This window comes from Somniosus microcephalus, chromosome 16 (genome assembly GCF_052327205.1).
Source record: "Somniosus microcephalus isolate GS21.2 chromosome 16, FLI_Smic_1.0, whole genome shotgun sequence".
Lineage (NCBI taxonomy): Eukaryota > Metazoa > Chordata > Chondrichthyes > Squaliformes > Somniosidae > Somniosus > Somniosus microcephalus.
This window is the reverse complement of record NC_141002.1, coordinates 98,601,710-98,617,837: the sequence shown is the minus strand read 5'-3', so window position 1 is coordinate 98,617,837 and position 16,128 is coordinate 98,601,710. Positions and strand designations below refer to the sequence as shown.

The window sequence follows — 16,128 nt, the reverse complement described above, 5'->3', positions numbered from 1 at the left end:
TGCCGTCTCCAGCAACCATATTGCCATCCGTTTGCTGTGTTGCGTCTATTTCTGGAGTAATTTCCATGTCCTGGCTTTTTTAAAATCTCCCAGCGACTGCCTCAGTTTAATTAAATCTCTGGTACTCCAATGACATTATACCTCTCCTTCAAAACTTATTCATATAAACAGTATTTTTTCACCATCTTTCCTTTAATTTCTACCTTGCTTCTAATTTTCATGTCCTCTTGTAAGGATGGTCACTTGAGGGGCCGATCAGTCTTCCTTTCTGCTCCCTACCCCCTTCATCCTCTAGTTTAAGAAATAGTTAGGAGTTCCTTAGCGTTGGTTCTTGACGACGCGCATCTGAGGTCACCAGACTTTGGGATGTAGGTGTCTCGTTACGAGGAGAGCATGCACAGAGGATAACAATTTAATTTATGACTGAAATTAATGCTGTTTGTTATCTTAATTATAGTTGTCAGGAACAACACAGGTAGTTAGCATGGTCACAATCTTAGCTATTTATTGCTTTTTTGAATTATTACCTAGTTAATTGGTAGGCTGCATGATGTTAGCTCGTGCTGGCAATGGGAGTAGCTTTATGGAGACCCATCTGTTCTTCCCCGCTCCTTCTACCGCCCCCCCCACCATTCCATTGTATGGTTCTACAATTTTGACATTGATTTTCAGCTCCGATGCGATCACTTAGCATAGTGGTTCCCTCGTGTTAAATTTAGCTGGGCTATGAATGAAAGCTCATTTGACAATAATTAGGGATTTGTTGAGGGTTAGGAGATCAGTGTTGGTTTCCATAAACAGGAAAGGAGATGGTTTTGGGGGTGGGGGGTGGGGGGGCAAAAAGCAATCAAAAATAAAACAATTTAGACAGTTGGCCAATTTATAGTGTCTGGTCCCCAGTGTGCAGAAGACCAACCCTGCTAACTGTGTTGGGTTGGGTGGTAAGTCAATGAAGTAGCAGCGCAGTTTTATACAGCATTCGAGCACTTTGTCCATGGACACGAACAACTGCGTACAACTGACGATGCTTGTATGGGTTTAACATGGTCGGGGGGGATGGTGTCAGGATGGTTTTGAACGTGGCTATTGTGCTTTTACAATCATTCCCCTTTTTCTTAATATTGGCATTCTAATAAACTTTCAAGGTCACTGCACAAAAGCGAGTACCTCGGCACACTGCTCGGCTCCTGTTTTAAGACGCTTTACTGTAATTAATCCACTTGCTGTTGTACTACTGCCGTCATGTATTTTAACATTATCTTGACTGGACAGATGTGGGCGGGAGTGGTGGGTGGCATATGTTTGTATCCCTGCATCTTTTTAACGCTAAAAAAATTTTTTTATTCGTTCACGGGATGTGGGCATTGCTGGTAAGGCCAGCATTTATTGCCCATCCCTAATTGCCCTTGAACAACTGAGTGGCTCGCTGGGCCATTTAAGAATCAACCACATTGCTGTGGGTCTGGAGTCGCATGTAAACCAGACCAGGTAAAGAGGGCAGATTTCCTTCCCTAAAGGACATTAGTGAACCAGATGGGTTTTTACGACATTACTGATGCTAGCTTTTTTTTAAATTCCAGATTTATTTAATTGAATTTAAATTCTCCAGCTGCCATGGTGAGATTTTAACTTGTGTCCCCGGATCAGTAGTCCAGGCCTCTAGATTACTGGTCCAGTAACATAACCACTACGTTACTGTTTCCTTAACTGATCAGGTGGGAGAAGGGGCATGGGGAAGTACCTTTGCAGTGCTTCCACTCAAACACAATGGCTCGTGCTTGTCTCTGTGGAGATCAGTCAGTTTAGCCGTTTCTTTTCTTTACATTAAGTATTTGAAAACTGAAATCTTAATTAATCTTATTACTTTACATGGCTACAGTCAGAGTCCAAGCTTTACAATGGAACAGAAAAGGATCTTGTTTCACCTGGGAGTAAACTCACAAAAAAGGAGTCTCTCAAGGTATGTTAAATTATACAAATAGTTTTTTTTTTTCAAGTCTGTGCGTTGGCTGTTTTCAATTTCGTCTTCATAGCAGTGCATAAACAGCGGTACATTTATTAATAACTGTGCATAAATGTTGTGCTTCTCAAAGTAACAATGAACCTCAGAAGGTTTAGTTCCTATGAAGTTTTTATAGTTATGTTCGAAGTTCTGAGCAATGGTTCACTGCTGCTCAATCTGAACTCTACCCCCACAATGTTCCTCAGTCGCAGAACACCCCTTGCAGCATCGGTGTGACGTTTGTTTCCCACACCAGACGTACCCGCAACCACACTGAGGTGAGATAATCAGGTTTGTTTTCCCCTCTGGGTCTCCGAGAAATTGGATCGAGACCGCTTCTATTTATTTTAAGTAGAACTCCCAGCCAGCAGAGAGATGAGATCTTGATTTCATCAGTCTGTGCTGGATTCAAGCCCATTCCTTGAGGCGAAAGGACGCTAATGACTATCTGTGTCAAATTTCACCTTCACACACCAGGTAGTAAATCACTTGCTGGGTTCGGTGCAATAAACCACAAGGACAATTTGTCATCTAAATCCCTGGACTGAATTGTTAACTTTCTATTCCATTTCTACAGATCTATTGCCCCATGTGTTTGTAGTAGTGGAGAGCAAACTGAAGTGTTGCCTCTGTTCATTTTGTGTTAGAGCTGTACTGTACTATACCAGCACTGACTTGAGTTCAAAACAAATGTAAACTTTTGCAGAAACGTTTAGGACTTGTCTGGTTGCAGCGGACCTGCAGGCGTATAATAAATCTTAGTAGTTTTGTTGCAGCTTTTTATTAAACAGACGTTCTAATTGCAGGTTCAAAAGAAAAATTACAGAGAAGAAAAGAAAAGAGCCACAAAAGAGTTGCTCAGCAGCATTACTGATCCGTCTGTAATAGTGATGGCAGATTGGCTGAAGGTGCGTGTGACGGGAGCTATAGCTGATACTTTATTAGAAATTGTTACTTTGCTACTCGTCAGATTTGTGCAGATTTATGGCCAGCTGTAGGAACGGAGGTTCCTAGCTGAAGAATTGAGATCGACGCAGAGAATCAAAAACAATAAAATTTAATGAACAAACGAAGTTAAACAGTAAACTGCTGGATACAATGCAAATAGGTCTGGTCTGGTTGCAAGCCTCTCTAGAACTGCTAGAAGGTTCCGAGCACTGACGTCATGACGTCATCACGTTCTTCCCGCCGTTGGGGGATCACGTGACGGGCGGCATGACGTCATCACACGGAGTAAAGGAAAGAAGCCATAGTACAGTTAACAGATACATTAAAGGTACAGCCCCCGGTTGCACTACATTGCTGTTAAAGGAATTATTAGCAATTGTCCTGAATCACCTGGTGGCTCTGCCACACAGCTACATTATTTCACAGATTTGATTCATATAATTTGCACAGAAAACAATAACGTACAGGAAACTTTGTGATATCCGGCACCGACGGGACCGAGCTGTTGCTGTCCCATCAAAACTGCCGGACAAACCAGCGGTAATGTTATAGAGTCATAGAGTCATACAGCACGGATAGAGGCCCTTCGGCCCATCGTGTCCGCGCCGGCCATCAAGCCCTGTCTAATCTAATCCCATATTCCAGCATTTGGTCCGTAGCCTCGTATGCTATGGCATTTCAAGTGCTCATCCAAATGCTTCTTAAATGTTGTGAGGGTTCCTGCCTCCACAACCCTTTCAGGCAGTGAGTTCCAGACTCCAACCACCCTCTGGGTGAAAAAGTTCTTTCTCAAATCCCCTCTAAACCTCCCGCCCTTTACCTTGAATCTATGCCCCCTAGTTATTGACCCTTCTACTAAGGGAAAAAGCTCCTCAGTATCCATCCTATCTATGCCCCTCATAATTTTGTACACCTCAGTCATGTCCCCCCTCAGCCTCCTCTGCTCCAAGGAAAACAAACCCAATCTGCCCAGTCTCTCTTCATAGCTGAAGCGCTCCAGCCCTGGTAACATCCTGGTGAATCTCCTCTGCACCCTCTCCAAAGTGTTCACATCCTTCCTGTAGTGTGGCGACCAGAACTGCACACAGTATTCCAGCTGTGGCCTAACCAGTGTTTTATACAGCTCCATCATAACCTCCTTGCTCTTATATTCTATGCCTCGGCTAATGAAGGCAAGTATCCCATATGCCTTTTTTACCACCTTTATCCACCTGTTCCGCTGCCTTCAGGGATCTGTGTACCTGCACACCCAGATCCCTCTGACCCTCCGTCTTGCCTAGGGTCTTACCATTCATTGTGTATTCCCTTGCCTTGTTAGTCCCCCCAAAGTGCATCACCTCGCACTTTTCCGGGTTAAATTCCATTTGCCACTGTTCCGCCCATCTGACCAACCCATCTATATCGTCCTGCAGACTGAGGCTACCCTCCTCGCTATTTACCACCCTACCAATTTTTGTATCATCCGCGAACTTACTGATCATACCTTTTACATTCATATCCAAGTCATTAATGTAGACCACAAACAGCAAGGGACCCAGCACCGATCCCTGTGGTACCCCACTGGCCACAGGCTTCCAGTCACAAAAACAACCTTCGACCATCACCCTCTGCCTTCTGCCACTAAGCCAGTTTTGTATCCAATGTGCCAAGGCACCCTGGATTCCATGGGCTCTTACCTTCTTGACCAGTCTCCTGTGCGGGACTTTATCGAAGGCCTTACTGAAATCCATGTATACCACATCCACTGCGTTACCCTCATCCACACACCTAGTCACCCCCTCAAAAAATTCAATCAAATTAGTCAGACATGATCTTCCCTTGACAAAGCCATGTTGACTATCCCTGATTAATCCTTGCCTCTCCAAGTGGAGACAAATTTTGTCCCTCAGAATTTTTTCCAATAATTTTCCTACCACTGATGTTAGGCTCACTGGCCTGTAGTTCCCCGGTTTTTCCCTACTTCCCTTCTTGAATAATGGTACTACATTAGCGGTTCTCCAGTCCTCTGGCACATCCCCTGTGGCCAGAGAGGTCCTGAATATATGTGTTAGAGCCCCCGCAATCTCTTCCTTTGCCTCACACAGCAGCCTGGGATACATTTCGTCCGGGCCTGGGGATTTATCCATTTTTAGGCCAGCTAAAACCGCCAATACCTCCTCCCTCTCGATGTTAATATGTTCGAGCATATCACAGTCCCCCCGCCCTATTTCTATGTCTACATCGTCCTTCTCCATAGTGAAAACAGATGCAAAAAATTCATTTGGAACCCCTCCTACATCTTCCGGCTCCACACACAGATTGCCACTTTTGTCCCTAATGGGCCCTATTTTTTCCCTAGTTATCCTCTTACCCTTAATATACTTATAAAACATCTTAGGATTTTCCTTTATTTTGCTCGCCAGTGTTATTTCATGGCCCCTCCTTGATCTCCTAATTTCTTTTTTAAGTATCCCCCTGCACTTTTTGTACTCCTCTAGGGCTTCCTCCGTCTTTAGCCTTTTGTATCTGCCAAAAGCCCTCCTTTTTTTCCTAATCCATTCTCGTATATCCCCTGACATCCAAGGTTCCCTGTGGTTTTTGGAACCACCCTTGACCTTTACGGGAACATGTTGCCATTGTATGATCTCAATCTCCCTTCTGAAAGCCTCCCACTGCTCCGATGCGGATTTTCCTACAAGTAGCTGATCCCAGTCCATTTTGGCCAGATCCTGCCTTATCCTATTAAAATCGGCCTTCCCCCAATTTAGAACCTTTATTTCCAGCCCATCCCTGTCCTTTTCCATGACCACCTTAAATCTCACCATATTATGGTCACTGTCACCAAAGTGCTCACCTACTTGCACTTTTTCCACTTGGCCGGCCACATTCCCTAGAATTAGGTCCAGTACCGCCCCCTCTCTTGTAGGACTTTCTACATGCTGGCTCAAAAAGCTCTCCTGGATGCACTTTAAGAATTCTACACCCTCTGAGCCTTTCACACTCTGACTATCCCAGTTAATATTGGGGAAGTTGAAATCCCCCATTATTATTACCCTATTATTTGCACATTTCTCTGAGATTTGCCTACATATCTGTTCCTCTATCTCCCCCTGACTGTTTGGAGGCCTATAGTACACTCCCAGCAAAGTGCTTGCCCCCTTTTTGTTTTCAAGCTCCACCCATATGGCCTCATTAGAGGACCCTGCTAATATATCATCCCTCCTTACTGCAGTAATTGACTCCTTAATTAATATTGCGACACCCCCTCCTCTTATACCTCCCCCTCTGTCTCGCCTGAAGACTCTGTACCCTGGAATATTGAGCTGCCAGTCTTGCCCCTCCCTCAACCATGTCTCCGTGATAGCAACAATATCATACTCCCATGTGTTTATCAACACCTTCAGTTCATCCACCTTATTTGCAAGACTCCTTGCATTAAAATAGATGCCATCCAGCCTTGCCCTTGTATATTTGCCCTGTCTACCAAGCTGACTTGTTTTTTTCTCTATAATTGGCAGCACATCACCCCCTATTTCAGCTCCCCTCTGTATCCCATCCCCCTGCCAAGTTAGTTTAAACCCCCCCCAACAGTGCTAGCGAACCTCCCCGCAAGGATATTTGTCCCGCTCTGGTTCAGGTGCAACCCGTCCGACTTGTACAAGTCCCACCTTTCCCAGAAGCAGGCCCAGTGATCCAGGAAAGTAAAACCCTCCCCCCTACACCAACTCTAGCCACACATTCATCTGCTCTATCCTCCTATTCCTATACTCACTAGCACGTGGCACTGGGAGTAATCCAGAGATTACAACCTTCGAGGTCCTGCTCTTTAATCTGTTACCTAGCTCCCTAAATTCTTGATGCAGGACCTCATCCCCCTTCCTACCTATGTCGTTGGTCCCAATGTGGACCACGACCTCTGCCTGCTCACCCTCCCCCTTAAGAATGCCCTGTAGCCGCTCAGTGACATCCATGACCCTGGCCCCAGGGAGGCAACAAACCATCCTGGAGTCACGTTTGCGGCCACAGAAACGCCTATCTGTTCCCCTTACGATAGAATCCCCTACCACTATTGCTCTCCCACTCTTTTTCCTCCCTTTCTGAGCAGCAGAAGCGTCCCTGGTGCCAGGAAGCTGGCTGCTGCTGCCTTCCCCTGGTGAGTCATCCCCCTCAACAGTATCCAACTTGGTATACCTGTTTGAAAGGGGGATGTCCGTAGGGGTTCCCTGCACTCCCTGCCTGCCTCTGTTGCTCCGCCTGATGGTCACCCAATTTCTTTCTGCCTGTGCAGCCCTACTCTGCGGCGTGAACAACTCGCTAAACGTGCTATCCACGACCCTCTCAGCATCGCGCATGCTCCAAAACTCATCCACCCGCAGCTCGAGCGCCGCAATGCGGTCTACAAGTAGCTGCAGCTGGATGCATTTCCCGCACACGTGGTCGTCAGGGACACTGGCAGCGTCCCTGACTTCCCACATGGAGCAAGAGGAGCAGAACACGGGTCTGAGCTCTCCTGCCATGACTTACTCCTTTAATTAATTTAAAAATTTATTCAACACCCCAGTTACAGGTATACTCTAGGGCGCTTTATTTACCAACTGTCCCCACTACACCACAGAGACCCTAGAAATTTAACACCACAGAATTCAAGCTTGTATTGAAAAGAGAGAAATACTCACCAACCAATCACTTACCTGCTTCCTGCTGACGTCACACTTGGATTACTTTTTACCTCTCTCCCGGAACCTGGATTGGTATGCCTCTGGTTGCTCCCTCTTATACTCCGCCGCCTCGGGCTGCTCCCGCGCAGGTCCGCTGCTTCTCCGGTCTCGGGGCTGTGGGCCTCGGTGCCTCTGGTTGCTCCCTCTTATACTCCGCTGCCTCGGGCTGCTCCCGCGCAGGTCCGCTGCTTCTCGGGGCTGTGGGCCTCGCTGCCTCGGGTTGCTCCCTCTTATACTCCGCCGCCTCGGGCTGCTCCCGCGCAGGTCCGCTGCTTCTCCGGTCTCGGGGCTGTGGGCCTCTGTGCCTCTGGTTGCTCCCTCTTATACTCCGCCGCCTCGGGCTGCTCCCGCGCAGGTACGCTGCTTCTCCGGTCTCGGGGCTGTTGAGCTCCATATCTAGCAACAAACCTATTATGTCCGTGTATAATTGAGACACGGACTGCAGGAGTTGATCATAACTAGTCTTTACTGAATGGAGACAACCTGGAAACTGAAACTACAGAAGCCTGCTAGGGCCTTTTATACAGGGGTGGCCACTGCCGGTACTGCAGTCTGAGACCAGTTATTCCCTTAAAGGTACATACACAACAAAACCCTGTTGCAGCAACAGCTTCTAAACAGTCGGCCGTAGCTTGCAAGCGCCTCTGTAGCTAAGCAACAGCTTTAGCTAGACCTTGCAGAGCCTGACTAGTGGAAAAAAAAGCAACGAAAAAAAAAAAAAACTTACTGAACCGACTCCTGAATTTTGCTGGTGGCTCTAGCATTCCGGACAGTTAACCTCCGGATAAACCAGAGTTTCCTGTACATTGATCATTATTTCAAAGATCTTTAATGTTGTGATAAACCAGTGTGTTTCAGAGATCTTCATTGTTTATTCTTTTCATACCATGCTTAATTTTTATTTACAATGAAGTATTAGAAATTAATAATGGTGCATATAATACGCATTCAACCAAACACAACCCAGTGAAAATGCCATCAACGATCAAGACCATTTTGAAACTATACAACATTATGTTCCCCTCCCAAAGGTGCAGCTTTTTCATTGCAGTTTGGGGAGAGACCGAGAAGTAGGGCTTTAACGGGAGAATGGCAGTTCACTGTGCCCCACCTGGCCCGGCTGCAGATTCCACGTTTAGAGTGAGTGCAAGGAAAAACCAGCTCGGTGACAACTCTACCCAACTTGTAAGAGCCAGTGATCTGTAGGAACCAAAATCTGTTTTCGTTCATTGCCTTATCCTCTCCGCAATCATGTGAGGCATTATTATCTGTGTTAAAATACAAAATAAATGGGTGCAGATTTCTTAAAATAAAAACACAAAATGCTGAAAATACTCAGCAGGTCAGGCAGCATCTGTGGAGCGAGAAACACCGTTAACGTTTCAGGTCGATGACCCTTCGTCAGGTAGAGATTTCTTGTCTGCAGTGCGGTCATGTAACTACCATTTTGTATCATCACCTGTAAGACAGTTGGAAATCCCTCTTTAGGTTATTGAATGCATTATTGGATAGTGGATAAGAATTCCTGAAAAGGGCAATTGAAGAATTTAAGTGCATTTAAGTTTAATTAGCTTGTGCAGTTTGATCTTTCTCTGATTGTTAAAACAGAGAACCACACTGATTCCAAATATTTGTAGTTTATAAAATAACTAAAATGGCAGATTGTATTGCAATTATTGAATTTTGAGCACAACACAATCACATACTGCATATTGCTGAGCAAACTCCTTGCAGGACCTGCTTGCAAAACAAACATTGATCAGGCTCATGATTAATCCTTAACTTGCCAGCAAATTCATCGAAATTCCTGTCTCCCCAGGCTTTCCAGCATTTTGTTTTTTTGCATTTTCACCTTGGATACTGTGATGTTGAAGTAAACATGGACGGTAATGAAGCTACTGAGATATTCGACCTGCTTTTATACTGAAATATAAAGCTACAAAACTTTAATTCTGCTCACTCTGTTCTTTAATTCTTCATTCTCTCTTCTTCGCCAATCCTATTTTTAATTTTTTTCTGCCTAATCTGCCTTTTTTCTCTTAAATGTTAACATTATAACCTGTCACTTAACCTTTTATCTTGTTAACTTCCATTGCCTATTATATAGATAGGAGCAATTTTTCTTAGTTTTATGTGAGGTTTTTAGAAAGCCAGCAGAAAAAAGATTGACATCATCATGCAGGAAACTTTCGTTTAACCAGAGGTTAAATGTCCGGAAAGCTCTATCTACCGGCAAAATTCAGGAGCCGTTTCCTATAAGTTTTTTTACTTCTCGTTGCTTTTTTTTTTTCCAGTCAGGCTCTGCAAGGTCTAGCTGAAGCTGTTGCTTAGCTGCAGAGACACTTTTAAGCTGCGGCCGACTGTTTTGAAGCTGTTGCTAAGCAACAGGGTTTGTTGATTCACATGGAGCTCAAAAGCTCCGTATGTTTTAACATTAGCGCTGGTTTCTACGGCAGTTTTGATGGTACGGCACCAGCTCGGTCCCGTCAGTGCCGGATACCAGAAAGTTTCCTGTATCGTCGTTGTCACTGAGTCAATCTGCAGTGTTAATTTGTGTGTCAAAACAGGAAGAGGCTTCTAAAGAATGAGTGTATGTATATTTTGGGCCATAGAAGAGCTTGCTGTTGATGAGTCAACGCGCCTGTGCTAAAGCATTCGCACCAACCCACTGAGGTTTCTCTCGCTGTCCGAGAGGCTTCTTGTGTGAAAGCGGCTTTCCTCGGTGGATCATATTAATTGAAGGCTTTTGTTTCTTCCCCTGTTTGCAACTCTCTCTTTCTCCCATTTATTTGATACCCTCATGTAGCACACAGTTTCACGACCGGCAGGTTAATCTGTCCTACATTTCAGTCACTCTTAATGAATCCATATCTGGCATTTGTAAACTTGAGCTGATTTGCAATGGTTTGGTCATGTGTAAGAGTGTATGCAGCACGCTGTAATCTAAGAGCCACTCAAAATTGATGGAATTTGCATTTGCAGATAGTTTGAGGTGCCAGTGTAAAGTAAATGCAAGTTCTCTTAAGGGACTTGTGCATTTAATACTGTTAAAAAAAAATTAAAAAAAAATTTTTTAAATTAAAAAAATTATAAAAAGTGCTTTGGGTTTGTTTTGAGATTGCAAAAAGTGCCCTGCTTGTTTCAGAGATTAAAATTGGTGATCAAAACAATATTGAGCCCCAAGTATTAAAACCGTGCTTGCTTCCTTGTGCCCGCTAAGTTGCACCACCCGCTATCGGGATATTCAAATTTTGTAGAAACCTGTTGCTCCCAGTTTTGTAAACATTCGGTTTACTTACCGTTGCAAGTTCATGAGGCTGTGTCAGGAAGTGGGGCTTGAACAGGTGAGTAGATGGATTGCTGTCTCGTGAATTCCTGATGGATAGTATTGTGATGAACCGCATGGCATGCAACACCTCGATACTGTCTACATTCACACGAGGAATGGTGACTTGTGCGAGGTATTGGATGGCTGCAGGTGCCCCTGGAACGATACTCCAGCTAGAATTAACTTTCACGGGCGGGGAGAAACTTGTGATGTCAAGAGTTGTCCTTCCCTGTACTGAAACTTATATTTCATACCTTTATGTGCATACTGTATACACAGCCCTTTTTAGAAATCCACATACATTATCAGGCATAATAACAGTCAATGAGCATTTCATCTGGGATTGAGAACTGTTTGTAAAAATGTACGTTACACTTGGAAGACAGTTAAGTAGCTTTGCAGTGTCATATCGAAACGGCTACAATGTCAGTGATTAATAGAAAGTGACCAGTGAAACATATAGAAGATATGTGGTGGCCCCAAGTGAGATCTACTTCAGGTTGCATTGTCATATACATATACATGTTGCTTCCCGCAGGGTTGTCTGGTAGTGAGTTTTCTGAAATTTTTTGTGTTTTTATGACCACTCGGATACCATAAGTAGAAGGATATATCATGCCTAGCTGAGGGATGTGACGGGAAAAGGACTAGATAACCCACGAGCAATATTGTGAATTATGGTCATTGTTAATATGAAAGGAATTCATTATATGTTGATCAATTCGCTTTGCCAACCTTGATCTCAATTTTTTTTTTAAATCCATGAAAACTGCAATGTCATACCTGTGAAAATATGATTTGTACATTCACTCGAATTTCTCTGGACAAATGTGATATTTTTATCATATCTTTTCAGTTAAACATTAACCGTACTTTTATCTGTGTCAGATTCGTGGAACTTTGAAGAGTTGGACAAAGCTGTGGTGTGTACTGAAGCCAGGAGTAGTGTTGATCTACAAAACCCCCAAAAATGGCCAGTGGGTGGGAACGCTGCTTCTCAACGCCTGCGAACTTATCGAGCGGCCATCCAAGAAGGACGGCTTTTGTTTCAAAGTCTTTCATCCCTTGGAGCAGTCCATTTGGGCTGTAAAGGTTTGTGGGAGGCTTCATTTCCCTTTTTCAACAATGAATATTTGTGCGAAGGAGTCTTGGATGCTGGATAGAATGTGCAGGTCTTGATGCGCAAGGTGCTTTTACATAGATCATGGCTGATCATCCAAATTCAGTACCCTGTCCCTGCTTTCTCCCCATATCCCTTGATCCCCTTAGCCTTAAGAATTTATGCACTGCTCTCAGAAGAATCTGAAAAGAGCGTCATGCACAATGTATTACTTTACCTACATGCTGCCATTACATAGAAACATAGAAGATAGGAGCAGGAGTAGGCCATTCGGCCCCTCGAGCCTGCTCCACCATTCAATGAGATCATGGCTGATCATCCAAACTCAGTACCCTGTCCCTGCCTTCTCCCCATATCCCTTGATCCTTTTAGCCTTAAGAAATATATCTAACTCCTTCTTGAATATATTTAATGAATTGGCCTCAACTGCCTTCTGTGGTAGAGAATTCCACAGGTTCACCACTCTCTGGGTGAAGAAATTCCTCCTCATCTGTGTCCTAAATGGCTTACCCTTTATCTTTAGACTGTGGCCCCTGGTTCTGGACTCCCCTGCCATCAGGAACATCCTTCCTGCATCCAGTCTGTCTAGTCCTGTTAGAATTTTATAAGTTTCAATGAGATCCGCTCTCATTCTTCTAAACTCCAGCGAGTATAAGCCCAATCGACCCAATCTCTCCTCATACGTCATTCCTGCCATCCCAGGTATCAGTCTGGTGTATCTTCGCTGCACTCCATGGCAAGAACATCCTTCCTCAGATCAGGAATTGAACTGCATCCATCACTGTGCAGAATTTGGGCTTGAGATTTTACTTCTTTCGTATGTGCAGGTGTTGTCGCTCAGAAAATGAGCTGTTGATAGGTTTATCACTTTTTTTCCCCCTACGTAAATCAAATCTCGGATTTTCTTTTGTGTTTGTGCTCCCTGCAGTGATTTAGATTAGTGCTTTAATATACAAAGCTCATTGCACCTTGGCTTTTAGTCACCAAGCTTTTTTTGATATAAAGAGATGTTTTGCCCTTCAGACCTCCAGCAATTGTAGGGAATTGGCCACCCTGTAAGTTTTTCAATACACTGACACAGAACCAAGCCCTAACATACAAAATAAACTTGCTGAAATATAATAGTTTTGTTATTGTAATTTTAACCATATCCAACTAATGCAAAAACTTGCTTCAAAGTTTTAAAAACGTATTTCCCCCTGCTTTTCCTCATCCTTTGTTCTTTCCTGTTTCACATTCCCATTATTTTAACCTGATTTATGAATTTACCTTTTACCTAATTTATTTTTAATGTTTAAATACAATAATTTTTTTCTGAGCACCAAGTTGAAATTTCCAACTTGGGACTGAAGCAGAACTCAAGCCCCAGACTGCAAAGACACGGGTGGTATAGGAATATGTAGTACCATACTGTCGACTGTGTGGGTCACGAAAATAGTTTTGGGGAGAAGCTTGCAGGTGTTATGTATGCAACTGTGTGATGGATTGAGCTCTGTCTTTCACACGGCTGTATATTTCAGCGAATCAGTATGGTTAAGTTGCTTATTTGAGCCAATGAGAGAAGTGTACCATCTTTCTTTCTGCGACAGGTGAACTTAGTGTGCCTCCTTGCATATTTAGTTCATTAGTTAGTATTGATAAACCATTTATTTCATTGAGTACAAAAAATCAGAAAATAGGGAATGTTGTGTTAGCTACGCGAGCAAGAGTCTTGAGCAAAATTAAGTTTTCTTTGTCAGTTCTTACACCTTCCTCCCGCCCCCCCCCCCGCCCACCAATTCCTGTAATTTTCTGGTTTACGGTCCTGAAGGCAGTGGTTCGTACTGGTGGGACAGTTAAACAGTTGTTGGCAGGTCTCTGAATCTTGCCCAAGCGAGCCGAAACAGAGTTTACAGGCTGTTCGACTGTGACGGGCATCACCACTGAACCCAATGACCACACGTGCATTTTCCAGCAGGAATCACTTCACTGATCAGGGGTGGAAACACTGGCTGTGCTTCCACCCCTTCCCTCGCCTCGGAACTCCGAGACTGCCTCCGTTTCCCAGCGCAGATCGGCTAATTCAGCAGAAAACAGGGATTCTTTTTGGACCTACCTCTGTATAACTCAGTATTCCACCACCCAGTGCACTTATCCACTAAGCTATCGGGGAAGTCATTTTCTCTTTGTTAATATCCAGCAGTCGTTCTGCGCATCAGAAGGGTCATTATAGTTGCTCATTCCTTTTCAGTGTGCTGTAACATCCCAAAATACCACACAATGACAAAACGCTGAGCTTCAGCTGACAATAAGATTTTCTTTGTCATGTACTCCACTCCCGACACACACTACTGTTCATTTAATCGAAGTTGTACATAGAAATACATAGAAGTTACTAAACAGGAACAGGCCATTCGGCCCAGCCAGGCCATGTTGGTGCTTACCCTACACGTGAGCAAATAGTTCGAATCCTCTTTACCCACTCTGTTCCCGCACCCCTTTATCTCCTTTCCCTTCATCCACCTATCCAATCTAATCTTGAATGTTGATATAATTTCTGCCTCAACCTCTAGCTCTGGAAGTGAATTACACAGCCTCAACTTTGTGAAGAAGTTTCTCCTGCCATCTTCTAAGTACCTTGCATTTAATCTTGTATCGCTAGGCCCTCGATCCAGACCCCTCAACTACAGGAAGCAGTCTGCCTCGATCTATCTTCCTTGTCCTATCCTTTCATAATTTTTAAACACTTCTTTAATTTTTCCCCGTAATCTGCATTGCTCTAATGAAACCCCCCCCCCCCCCCAAAATTTTTGTGTATGTGATGTAAATATTCATTTATAAAGAGATAATGTTCAGAACATGTAATGCATTGCACTGAATGTAACTTTGTTTTAAAGGGTCCTAAAGGTGAAACTGTTGGCTCCATAACTCAGCCACTGCCTGGCAGTTACCTGATATTCCGAGCTGCTTCGGAATCTGATGGTAAGAATTTAGTGTAAAAAGTCACGTTTTCTTGGAATGTTGTTAACTGCAGTAAGTGTATTAATAGACTAGCTGATTCCCTCCTAAAGGCACCCCAGCAGTTGGCGCAGTTGAGCAGAATTATAAGATGGTACTTGTTCAATTTCGTCGCTTTCATTTAAAAGGGCCCTACTCGCTGGTAGAATGAACTTTATAAAAAAAAAAAGAATTTTCTCCTTGGGCACATTTTTTACGGGTTAAAAGTAATGTCCTGCAAGTAAAAGGTTGAAAGTCATGTCCTGCAAGCAGACCTCTCGTTAGTCTCGCTCCTTTGGCTCCTGTGAATATGTACCTGGTCACGGTTAAGCCTGTGTGGCTTGGTGTTGGATTGAGGCAAACTACCCACGGTGTTGGCCAGTGCTGTAGGAGAAAAAAATGAAACCGTCTATAATCAGAATATTAAAATGCTGCAGTGTGGCGGTACCACTGGTTGTCCCTTACATTGAGACACACAATTCCCTTTAACTTACCTTACTGTATGTTTAACTTACCTTTTGGGGCCGTTGCCCTTTTAACTTACCTGTTGGGGCCATTGCCCCTTTAAGACGCGCCCTAGCGCGCTGACGTCACGTCACGTACGACGTGATGTGCGTGCGCCGGCACAGCCCGGCCTAGCGTCTTCGGCCTCAACGGCCAGCCGACGGGAGCGACGCGATCTTCTGCTCCCGCGGCAAGCACCGGCCTAGCATCTTCGGCCTCAACGGCCAGCGACGCGCATCACGTGACGCCCGAAGCGCGGGAAACGCAAACAACGTGATGACGTCACAACACAAACGCGATGATGTCATCACACTCCCCACAGGACTGCGAACTCAGTCCTCATGGAGTCCCCGCTGGGACAAGACCTACACCACGGTGCTCCTACAGTCAGCCATCTTACCTGCTATCTTACCTGATGTAATTAACCTGTTCCTGTAAATAAACAACTTATTTATAGTTCGTCGAAGTCAAACTCTCTTACTTAGTGGCGATCCACACGAACCGCTACAGCAGCTCATTTTATTGCCGTGTGATTTTTTTTTTTAATGGAAGT

The 16,128-nt window shown here is 44.3% G+C and overlaps 1 protein-coding gene across 18 annotated transcripts in view; it reads left to right on the top strand.

The window, feature by feature from the left end:
• Positions 1 to 16,128, top strand: part of osbpl8 (oxysterol binding protein-like 8) — a 197,148-nt gene that overhangs the window by 140,895 nt on the left and 40,125 nt on the right. For all 18 annotated transcript variants that reach the window (XM_086009552.1, XM_086009537.1, XM_086009533.1 and 15 more), the window contains 4 exons: positions 1,880 to 1,960; positions 2,809 to 2,910; positions 11,864 to 12,067; positions 14,972 to 15,056. In XM_086009552.1, coding sequence (XP_085865678.1) covers positions 1,880 to 1,960; positions 2,809 to 2,910; positions 11,864 to 12,067; positions 14,972 to 15,056 — 472 coding nt within the window. The remainder of the gene's footprint in view (positions 1 to 1,879; positions 1,961 to 2,808; positions 2,911 to 11,863; positions 12,068 to 14,971; positions 15,057 to 16,128) is intronic.